Raw genomic sequence first — 12,366 nt, 5'->3', positions numbered from 1 at the left:
TTAGCGTGAAAGGTGAAGAGAGAGGGGACGACATGCAGCAAAGGGCCACGAGCGTGAGTCGAACCTGAGGCCACTGCGGCAAGGACACTGTCTTCATTTGTGGGGCGCCTGCTTTATCCACTCAGCTATCGGACGCCCCTTTATAGCCATTTTAAGTATATTTTGGTGATTATTGGTAGTCGACCTTCCACGCTCTCTTCCCCTCTCTCACTTTCTCCCTAAAACAACCCCTGCCTCCAACAACAACACTGTTGTCCATCCTGATGTTTTAATGTGGACATTGTCATATGTCAATTTGGTTGACATCGTCCAACCCTAGTTCTCGATCAACACAAGCGATTTAACGAGTACTATCTTGCTAGTTGTTCCAAATTTTAGCTTCCTCCCCAGCCCAGGTACTCACATTTTAGTGGTTGAATGTGAGTACAGTACTTTAAAGAAGCAACCAGCAATACTAAATATTTTGATAACAAATAGCAGTTAAGTGTTTTTGCAGTGTGACAAATCCAGCTCATCTATCTTTGATGTAAAAATATAATATAGCCATTTGTGTCATTAGTCAGGAGGACAGGAAGTGTGGTGGGTTGGGAAGGCACGAGGCCTTGTGACTGCCTTGTAAAGGAGGAGTTATTTCCACCAACTCAATTCCAGCTGGTCTCTGGCAGAGGTCAGTAAAGGTCATACAGTAAATTGTCCCTCCAAAGTGAGGGTTTCCCTCCTGAAAATTTTCTGTCAGTTTTGAAAAAAGAAAACAAAATCTTTTGAGCCAATTCAGTGTACTGCCACTACACATAGCTCAACCCATTATGGAACATATCAAAAAAGAAAACACTCTGAATGACATGATGACTAACATTCACTCAGTGGTGTGAATGTTAATGGACAGTTTAAACCTTTTATTGGTGTGATTTTTTTTTTTTTTTTAAACGTTTTGTTGTTTTTACAGCATGTCTTGAACCGCAACAATGCAAGCTGTAAGCAATTTGCCCCATGATGCAAGGGGAGGCCCAAAGCAATAAGGTGGTGTTATTAAGCAGATTGCATCTGTGCAGTATAATCTTACAAAGGGAGGGAGCGCGGCAGAGATGCTAAGTCTGCAGCGGTCAGAGGATACACAAACAAGCCAAACAGGAAAATTTAATTACTGTTGGAGCTGGAGCTTACCTCTTGAGAGGCATCTCGGACAACTTGGCCCTGCAATTCATAAACACCTGCAGTCTCACATTGACCACTTGACTGAGCACCTGCAGGAGTCACAGAAAAAGAGACCCAGTTACAGAGAAGAGGCTCAAAGTAGAGCCCAGTCCAGACACAAGGCATGCATTCATATATCTTTACAACACATCATCTTTGATGATCTAACAGTGGTCACAAAATAATGAGGTAGTAGTTATGAGCACACTGAGCTGCCTTACTAAAGAACAGCTGTGATGCTGATATGCTGGATCTGATCATAATTTCCATTGTAATACACAAATGAAAAGTATGCACTGCAACAGTTACTGAAGGTGGCTGTCTGACTGGCTGTCTGTAAAGGCATGGTGAGTCATATTTTCATATTCACCCGAGTCAAATTCTTCAACACGGTGAGCCTCTAACCGGCTAATGGGATTCAGTGAAACTAAGCCCACAAAGGACACTTTCTAAAAAAACTCAAATTAAAAATCATACTTGTTTTAGTTTACAAAAATGTTTCTATTTTTCTGATCAATTTTTCAGACTCAATAAATATATTTAATGCATTAGAAGGTACAATATCTATCAGTTTACACTTTGTATATAAAAGAAAATAACCATGAAATGAAATCATAGCATCATGTGAGGGTAGAAAAAAAAGAAAAATCAATTTGAGCTTTTGCACCATGGAAAGCTTTGTGTTTCTGTACCCTTCCTTTCAGTGAAAGTGATTTAAAGTGCCCCTGCTGTATTTGGAATCAATGAAGAAGAGAGGTGAAGAATACGAGAGAAGAATAAAGCTTACAATCAGTAGAGGGGACATCTTCTGTGCCTCCCTAGTGAGCGGGTCAACGATGGCCACAACATCATAGAACACCTCGTTTTCACGTGGGGGGAGATGGAGCACACTGAGGTGGAGAACAGCACACCAAAGCGGATTCAGCAAACACAAGGTTATACAACCCTTATTCAGCAGAACTGCAAATCAAAAGATTTGCCTTTCTGCACTGCTTGAAATGATGGTGTAGCAATTTTCAGATCCATTATAACAAAAGGAGAGTAAACACCTCCCTGTGAGCTGGGAGAGCCAATAGGACAGTAAATAGAGGGGGGAAAAAACGCTGCCCACCTGTGACTGTCTTTGATAAAGTGGACGTCCCTCCTGACCTCTCCTTTGGGGGCTGCAGTGAGGAGGGCGTCGACTTTCATGACTAAGTCACTGGCGCTAAAGGAACACAGGTGTAAAAGGGTCAGTTCATCATTTATTAACGCTACGTTTCAGGAGAGATGTCAAACAGAGCTCACATAATGTGATGTCAAGCTGTTAACAAGGTAGCCTCATAAATTAAATAAAGGAATACCCCACCTGAAAAAAATGACCATTTACATATCAATTACTCACCACACAGTGCTATTAATTCATGAAAAATTGCATGTTTTTATGGTAAATGCAGAATCCAAAAAGTGTTCATGAATTTTAGTAAATGGGGACCACGTTAAACAAACCCTCACACATCTCGTGCAGTATAATCCAAGAAATTCCCAAATGCATACATTGCTGCTAAAACAATACAATAAAAAAGGTCATTTTGTGGGTGAATTATACCTTTTAGGTAAATATACTTCAAGCTGAGAATTACAAAACACTAGATATAGCTTAAAATGTAAGGTAAAAGATGTTTTGTTTGGAAGGACTAGTTTGTAGAGCCTTTTAGACAAAACTAAAGTGGTACAAAGAGAAAAGTGTTAAAAAGTATCTGACACTGAAACAACTATTGTCGTTATCCTCCAATGATGAGATTTCTTAAATGTTTATCACAGGCAGTTAAAAAAAGAGGAAGTTAAATACAGACATACTGCTTTGGCTTCATCGCCATCATTTTAACTTTGGCTTTGACTTTCTCTGCAGAGCCGCTTAGCGTAATCTTCTCCAGCAGGTGGAAATCCTCCACAGTGAATTCTTCCTGCTCTTCAAATGGACCAAGGATCTATCATGAAGACAATAATGCAGTCACATCACGACTTTTCCCATTCTTATCTCAGCATATATTATTTACCACTTTCCAAGGCAGTGTTAAATGTAATGTGATTGTAGCACAGTGTTTTATCTACTTAAAGTCATGGCATTCACTGACAGTGCCTGTGTTTTCATCCTTTCTATTTTGGGAGTCCTGCCACTGCAGAAGCGGAGGAATGTAAAATGATATTAATTGTTACTGCCATCTCAGAGGCTGGCCTCTTCATCCGTGGCTGTCAGCATCACTGCTGCTGAGACATCAGTCATCAGCTCTATACACACATGCAGTCAGCACATACAGACACTCACACAGACACACAGCGCAGTTTGTGCCACCTGTGACCTTTGAGAAACATCCATGCTGATTTGACAGGACTAAGGAAACACAAGAGGGAAAATCCTCCAAAGTGCAGCGGCTTAGAGGATCGTTCTCCACTGTACCAAACAAAAGCAGCAACATTTAACCAATGCTTTGCCTTTCTCACAACATCATGTGGTCAGTTTAACTCTTTACACAGAAATCTATGGATCAATATGTCTGTAAAGATGCTAACTCAGCTGAGTTGAAGTCCACTCACCCTGCCGTTGCTGATCACTGCTCGTTGACCAGGACTCAGTTTCAGGACGTCTCGACAAAACAGCTGCTGACTTCGAATAAAATCCACTTCCAGTGTATTGAACTTTTTCTCAAATGCATCTTCGTCCATGCCCTACAGCAGAATAACAAAAGTTTGTTAAGGATATTGGATAAATGAATTGCATTGTTGGCTCACATTTGAATTTCGATGTATTGCACAATCCAATAGACCAGCTCATGGGCCGTTCTCCCTGTACAGCCTGTCCAAAACAAAATCTGAGTGATGCATTGGCGTGAAGAATGATGTATGTGAGGCAAAAAAAAAAAAAATGATTCACAACATCATTGATGCCTTGCATCAGCACAATCACTGCAGTTTTCAGACATAAAATATTTCAGCCAGAGGAGTGAGCTGTCAGAAATGCACATGCGTGAAAATGAGATTAATCAATTTGTAATTAATATAACAAACTCTTAATTAAGCCTCGGCCAGTTTTGTCTATAACAAATTAGGTGTGGGAGTGTGGAGGGCAGAGTCAGGTTATTAGTTTCTCCAACATCTCTTCTCAGGAGAACAGGTGAAATACCAATAATGTCAGCACAATCCAGTCAGCAAGTCTGTCTGGCAGCCAATAATAAACTCATATCCCTTGACTCTGGGTCTCAACTCACACAGCCACCTCCTACCCATCATTCCATTGCTATTTCCAGCCCATTCTCTCCCCGTTGTCTAAGGCTGCTATAATTGAAGGGCAGTTTGTTATGGTGCGTCCCAAATGTAACCTGTGCTGTATGACTTATTCCTGATGGAAGAAATAGGAGCTCTCCTGTCAGCTGATTTGTTGATTAGTGCCTCGATCTTTTTTTTCTTGTGTGTAATGCAGTGTGGGTGGATACTGCACACTACAGCATGGAGAACACTACTGGCTGTAGACTGCTTACAGCAGCAGAGTGATGGTCAGGCTTGGCTGAACACACGTTGGCTTACACAGCCATGAACGGTGAGCAGGGGCTCAGCTATTCATCAGGTCCAGGAGACCGGGTATCCCCCAGCACTTTTAAGTTAAAGATTCAGCGTGTGGAGCCTGCCTTGTGCTGGCCCCTGAGACAGATCAAGTGGAACTGACAGTGAGTAGGCCGCTCGCCTTGGCATCCACAGGCTGTGGAGCATCATGCGTGCTCTAAATGTATTCTGTTAGCTGATGTTCAGAAGGGGGATGAGAAGATGGGCTCATCAATCACCATTTTCCCCGACTGTGCACTTGAATCAAGAAAGCACTGGCAGAGAGATCTCTGTAAGTGGTAGTATCCAACCTTTGTGTGCCTCTTTTTTGCCATTATGCTCATCAAACCTGCCTAAAACATTATCATTGAGTACATTTACATGCACAAAATATCAAGTTTTTTGCTGTTAAAAAAGCATGGCTAATAAAAATAAATATTCCACTAATACTCCCATTTACATGCAGTGAATACTCTGATTAACGTGCTGTATGTAGTTTAAATGTCAAATTATAGAAAAGCGGAATGGCCGACTCCACTTTTGCCATTTCGCTTTTCTATAATTTGACATTTAAACATATATGTATATATATATATATATATATATATATATATATATATGTGTATGCGTGTTGTTTTTTTTCTAAAGTTTCAAACCCTGGCGAACTTGTTCAATGGTGCAGACACAGCCTCCTTCTTCCATTCCTTCAACCAACTTCTTGTAAAGGTTTTGTTGTGATATTTGTGCTCATATTCAAAATCGTGCTGATATCCAAGTCTTTTCTAATGTTAAAAAGTAGGTGTGTTTCTCCTTCTGACCAGAAATGTGGGCTATTCTTTTGGACATGCATCTCTACCCCACAGCGTTGAAAACTGTTGGCTAGTTGGTTTGTGTACAGTGTGTCCATGACAACACAGAGAGCTGACTGTGAGCAGACGAGAGGCCGTGTGTCATAAACTGTAATGAAAAACCCAATTGAGACGCATATTCCGAATGTTCTGTGTACATGTCCAAATTATGCTATTAAAAACCCAACAACATTGCACAACCTACTACTTAGTTGAAAAATGCTAATTTTAGAGAAAGGCCTGATTTGGAATATTCAAATGAAATATACTCTTTACATGACCCTCATCAGATTTAAAATATTATCATCAGTGTGCATGTAAACATAGTCAATAGTATCACGGTTGAAAAAAATTCCTCCCATTTTGCAGAGACACATTTCACAGATTCACCTTACACTGACAAAATCAAAGGGGGGGCAACCAAAAATCAGTAATTTTATCCAAATAAATTACATTTCTTACTTTCAACACAGTTGCATTGTAGTCCCTGCCTATGTTTCAGGGTTGGAAGATATGACGCTATATACCATAAGACAATATAAATTTATTAGCTGTTAGAGATTTTGACATACTGTTTATATTTAGGTAGCTCTCCTTTTTATATCCGCGGTTGTATTAGTCCCTGGCAGGCAGTGTTGCAAATCAGTGAGCAGGACTGTTTTATGGCAGCATTGGATTTATAGGATTTTGCAGCAATGCGATGAAGCACCTCAGGTAATGTACCCTTTACTCTGATTTAGCCGAAGACAGACATTTCCATCTGGTTATTTTACGTCTAAATTTTATAGATTGAATTTACAGAAAATTAAGCATACCACAATCTATATATCAATATAATGATGGCCTTTCACTTTTTATTTTGTATATTTGTGTCACACAAACTATATGCTTGCCTTGTTTCTATGTTTGCTTCTTTAATTTGTGTCGTCTAACACATTCCAATCATTTCAGAGGAAATACAAGATTCACCACCTCAGCTCAAAGGTATTTACATGTTTAACACAGCAGATAATAAATTGTAATTTTCTAATCAGCCTAAACTGCTGGCATCAGAAAATCTCTATGTTTACTGCTTGTGTTGACATATTCCAGCTAATTGTGGAGGCAGGTAGGAGTTATCTAATCCCCACATACGGTAATTGTAATGATGATCATGTAAACTGTTTCTTTCAATCAGTCAGGAGGCAGATCACACGTGCTATGAACCCAATATGATGGTTTTTTCTTGGTTATGCTACTTTCTCATTAGTTCACACAGGTTAAATATGATAATATACCAACATCACAATAGGCTCATGTCTTAAAACATAAACATCTGTGAAACTCGAATTACTGACTCGCAATTGTATGCCTCTGCCAACAAGTCAAGTTTTAGTGTAATGTATTTTTTTTTTATTATTTTAATTATTTAACCATTATTCAACCAGGTTATACCCATTGAGAGTAAGAATTTCTTGTCTGTCTAGACTAAACTTTTTTTTGGTAATATAGAAGTTATCACTATACTGACATGTTTGATTCCAGTGAATAATTTATAGTAAGAAACATGATGTCTTCACTCAGAGATGATTTTATCAGAGTTATAAAAGAGGACTTATAGATAGCTTTGTCACATGGTGCACCAACAATAATTACCTGAAGCCCAAAATCAGTAAAACTAATGAGCCTGTTCTGGAATACCAGAAATGATGGAACGAGAGGACTGCATGCACTGGTCCCACGGGACCCAACACAAATCTTGTGGGAACAAGTTGTTTTATCCTTGCTGCATGTGGGAGCGAGCGGCCAAAATAAAAAACTTTTTAAAAAACGTGCTGGTCCAAGACATTAATTACCATGAAGGATGGAGACGTCAACAAGTTACATGGAAAAGCAGATAAAAGCAGGACAAAACAAAAGAAAAGCAAGGGAAGTCACACACTTGGAGGGATTTCTCAGGAATATTACAGATAATAAAATTAATGAATCTCACAAAACACCAGAATAACTGTAATGATGAAAGTAATTATGCACTAGAACATTACTTTATTACTGACAGCTATGCATGTCGCTCTTAACACCACAGTGAAATAATGTGAGACTGGCGAAGACTCAAACTATTGATAATCAATGTATCTACAATCATTCTATTGTGTAGATATGTGTGGGCAGCATGTTTGCAGGTGCAAGCTGGAGCTGACACAAACCCAGCAGGAATAGCTGGGAACAGATAACACACTCTGCAGGAGCGGGCAGTAATGGTCAGAAATCCAGCGGGAGCAGGCAAGGACAGGATTAGGAAAACAGTCCTGCGCAGTGCTCTAGATGGTACACAAAGCTATAGCCATGACAGCAAACAGTGCTTCAAATATGGATGTTACTGCAAAGAAACTCCAAATTCTAAAACATCGATGCTTCACGCACATCATCAGCCCAGCAGTACAGAAGATCTATATAATCAGCACAGTTTAAAGGTGGACACCAAAGATTAGTGTCATCAATTTAGTATCTGACCAAATTTCTCGCCTTCTGACTTTGACCTTTTGGATGAAAAACGTAATCACTTTATCATCATCTTCATCAGTTCATCATTGAGTCTAAGTGGATGTTTGTACTTCGAAACCTCACGAAGATGTCATGTTCACACGAATGGAAAGGACAAATAAACAACATAATGCCTGCCTAATGCTGGACATGGATATTGGCAGTGTGGACGCATGAAAATCCAACATAAGTTTCATTGCATTGTGACTGTTAAGGTGTGTGTGAGATGATAGACATCTTTACATGTCTCTTTTTAAGTGTTAGTTGGTGACTACTGGAGTGTTCATAAGATATCTTAACACAAGAAAGGAATCTAGTCATTTCAGTAGTTATCATAATATTGATATGACAGCCAATTTGAAATTGAGTCAATTTTTCAAGTAACAAAACAAAACTTTTGTAAAACTTCACTTTGATAAATATGTTTTTCTACAAAACTTTTGCTTTTTCAAGAGAAGCCAAGGTCCTCATCAAATGTTAAATGTTGTCACAACACAGACAGCTATACATGAACTCTGCCAAAAGGAAGTCTATATCTGCAATGTGTGGTTTAAATCAGAAGCTATCTGATTAAATGATAACAAAAACAGACTCAATCTGACCAGACCATTAGATGCCAGCTTTTGGTAAATACTCAGTGCTACTGACACATTTTGTCTGTATTTAAGAAGTGTTTGAGGTGGAATGTCCAGCAACCTTTTGGATAGGCAAATTAGCAAAAATTGATGTCAGCAGGTTACCAATGACAACTCAAAACTTTGTCTAGTTTCATGACGTTATAATCAGAAAATCAATATATATTGCAAAACTGTCTCCTAAACTCAGGACTAAAACCTTAACTCTAATTTGATAGTAAAATATATAAAATCTTAACCACTTTCATTTGCTTCAAGTGAAAAAATCAATATCAATTGTTTGGAATCTGATTATCGACAATATTGACAGAAAAAAAACAAAAAACAGAGCTGCATTCCCACCTGTATTAGTAAGTTCTTCATCTTGGTCCCTCGTTGAAGGAGCTGCCTGCTCTCCTCTTTCAGGAGTTTTTGCACAAACTCTGCTGCAGCCTTATTCTTCTGTGTGAGGAGAGAGGCCCAGATAGCCCTGTACAGCACAGTGTTATCTTCGCTGGGCTTTCCGCTGGGGTTATCTATCACCCCAACACGCACTCCAGGGCTGGCCTTCTGCTTGCACACACAAGCGCGCGCACACACACACACACACACACACACACACACACACGGACAGCTGTGATATAATTCACACAAATATCACACATTCTCATATTTCCGCAGACTGCAGGTGTCACTGACGGAGAGCACTGGGAGAAGAGGGTGTTTGCTTCAAAGTAGCACTAAAGATTTCTCCAATTCTGCTTATCCTACCTGCAAGGAATCTATTTTTCATGGCAAATATTAAATGCCTTCTTGCTGTATCACACTTGATTCATCTGTAGAGTATAAACAGTGAATATTTCATTTTAGAGGCATCTGTATTGATGCTTTTAGGAGGGCAAACAAGCAGAAAAATCATTTTCAGCATACATTTATGAAGTCTTGGGTCATACAGGTCTGCCCTAATAATAAGTAAAAAAGCCTTTCAATGTACTCCATCTTTTCTGCTTGTATGTGGATATAGATTGGCAGTTTTGTAGCTGCAGGAACAGCAGCTGCAAGATTTGTGTCAAAGGCCGGCCGATGTGAAAAACATCATTGATTGAGTCAACATTCATTCCCTTTAAGAATTTAAGCTTTGAGATATATTGTCAAGACTACATAAAATGAACTATTGCACTGGTGTTGGGATTCTCAATTAATTTAATCACAAAAAAAAACCAAACTGTATTTATGCTTTTAGGGCATAATAAACACTAACACACATAAACACATGAGATATATGTCAATTTGTAGATCAAGTTTTCCCTTATAGGAAGTTAATGATGGGTTGAAAGAATGGGGAAAGGTGAAGGGGACAGAGAGTATGTGATACTCACCACATGTTTTAGAGCACTAAGCAACAGTTTTCTTCCTGAGATCTTCTCAAAGTCTCCAACTATCCACATGGTCACAGCACTCATCCCGTCCTCATCTAAGGTAAAAGAGCAATCACTCTTCATACATATCAAATGGCATTTCAGTTGAAGCATTATGTTTTAATACATTCTGCCCTGCTGTCCTCAACAATTTCCTGACGTCTGTACAATATAATGAAAGAACCAGTTGAGGGCAAATGTATTTTTTAGAAGTTTTCCATCTCAGTGTCAACCTAAATGCTTACACAGCATTTGACAGGAGCTGCTAATCCTTTAAAAGGGTTAGCTCATTCTTATGCACTAATGAGACTCACCTGAAAGTGAGAAGAATATTAGTTACATTTGTTACAGAGAATGTTCAGTTTGTGTGTAATCCAGGTACCCCCACATTTTCATGAATAAAATTTTAAGACGTGTTCACGACTTTTTAAGAACCCATAAAACATTTCCATGACGATTCACAATGTATAACATATACATTGCTTTATCTCAAAAAAGCAATTCAAGTTAAAAGTAAGAGAAGGGCATATCATTGGTATTGAAACTTCATGATTCATAACCCTACATGTTAAATCACACTATCACAACATTAAATTTCTCTTATCCAAAAATATTAGATTTAAACGCAAATTAATCCAGCTGGCTAGCATACATGAAGGGAGAGACAAAAGCCGGTAGAAAAAGAAGAAATGTATATAATGGTTAACAGCGTTAACACATATCTGCACATACAGAATCAGAGCTACATCCCGTTAACAGCCAGAAAAAAATATAAATTAGTCATTATATTACATTATGTGGAAGGTTTTCCAGGAAGATAACTATACAAATGAATCTCATCACACAAAACAAAATGCAAGGCTTTTTGCAGTATCTTGAATTATTTGACTAATTGCATTATTTTCCCTGGCCCAGACAATGAGATTCTAAAATCCCATGATTTTTCCAAGAGGGAACCCTGGTAATCTCTTTTAACAGATATCTGCATATGAATGCAGAATCGAGAGGCAATGGTACAAGAAACTGATAGTGGAAGCATTCTGGTTTCCTTTTCTAGCCCGAAAAGCATTGATCAATCATGTTTGAATGTGATTTGTTTGCATGCAGGTGAAATTGTTGGTGGAGCACAAAGGAGGTATATTGGCCGAAATGTAATTTAAAACACACTGGACTGTCTGAGGACAAATTAGCTCTCTTAAATTTAAATAAGATAGAAAGATAGATATTAGAAAGATATCTGTTTATAGAAATTAATCTGACCATACAAGATTCCTTTTGCATTTATTACTTGTTTATTTGGGATTAAATAGTTAACAGTTGATAAACTGTTTAGTACTACATTTTCCAATTCCAAATTTTTAAAACCGTGTTTGATACCGTGCTTTGAAAAACTAAAAACAAAACAAATATATATATATAATATGTGTGTGTGTGTGTGTGTGTGTGTGTGTGTGTACACAGTCCAGCATCAACCAAATCAAGTTAGCAACAGTCTCCCAGATGCAGGGAAGTAATTAAAAGACAGGCTATCTTTTATATTAATGCATATTTTACATGGTTTTCATATGTTTATTGAGTGTTATTATTTTAATTTTATGTTAAAAAAAGTGCTGCTTATTTATTATTAGTTTTCAATGTACAACTTGATTGAATGATTTCAGTGTATGTATCATTTTACCAATACCATGATAATATTGTAACCATGATAATTTTGGTCACTATAATTGTGATATGAAATTTTCACATTCTTTCACCTCTTTCCATAATCCAGATATCCGCTGGGTATGCTGGAAACCCCAATATATTGGCCTACTACTAACCACTGACCCCAGAGGCTAAATTCTTGTCAGAACCATAACCGATGGGGTCTGAGATTGGTGTGTAAGTGGTGAGAAAGACTGAGGCATCTGACAGAGAGCTCAGTATTATAGTGGAGAATTATGCCACTTGTCATAATGATATGCCCTCCAGTCAGTCAGTCAATCAGTCAGTCAGAGAAGCAGGTAGTCAGCTGGTCAGCTAGTCCACAGAGGGAGAATGGCAATCAGCCTGCTCAGCCTCACTGAGACAGCTACACTCCAGGCCTGAGCAGTGAAATGCAGCTCTGACGACCATTTAGACTGTTGGCCGAAAGCCAGCGAGCAGACCCAGCAATTATCTTGCTGGAGGCGCAGCCTGTCTGCTTTAACA

The 12,366-nt window shown here is 38.6% G+C and overlaps 1 protein-coding gene across 4 annotated transcripts in view; it reads right to left on the bottom strand.

Annotated features, from left to right (window-relative positions):
* The window catches only part of uggt2 (UDP-glucose glycoprotein glucosyltransferase 2), a 59,342-nt gene that overhangs the window by 28,606 nt on the left and 18,370 nt on the right, over nt 1-12,366 (bottom strand). For all 4 annotated transcript variants that reach the window (XM_042494121.1, XM_042494120.1, XM_042494122.1 and 1 more), the window contains exons 21-27: nt 10,138-10,232; nt 9,122-9,328; nt 3,772-3,903; nt 3,034-3,164; nt 2,306-2,401; nt 1,982-2,084; nt 1,165-1,244 (exon numbers count right to left, since the gene is read on the bottom strand). In XM_042494121.1, coding sequence (XP_042350055.1) covers nt 1,165-1,244; nt 1,982-2,084; nt 2,306-2,401; nt 3,034-3,164; nt 3,772-3,903; nt 9,122-9,328; nt 10,138-10,232 — 844 coding nt within the window. The remainder of the gene's footprint in view (nt 1-1,164; nt 1,245-1,981; nt 2,085-2,305; nt 2,402-3,033; nt 3,165-3,771; nt 3,904-9,121; nt 9,329-10,137; nt 10,233-12,366) is intronic.

The sequence above is a fragment of the Plectropomus leopardus genome, chromosome 10 (assembly GCF_008729295.1).
Source record: "Plectropomus leopardus isolate mb chromosome 10, YSFRI_Pleo_2.0, whole genome shotgun sequence".
Taxonomy (NCBI): domain Eukaryota; kingdom Metazoa; phylum Chordata; class Actinopteri; order Perciformes; family Serranidae; genus Plectropomus; species Plectropomus leopardus.
This window is presented reverse-complemented; position numbering and strand designations above follow the sequence as displayed.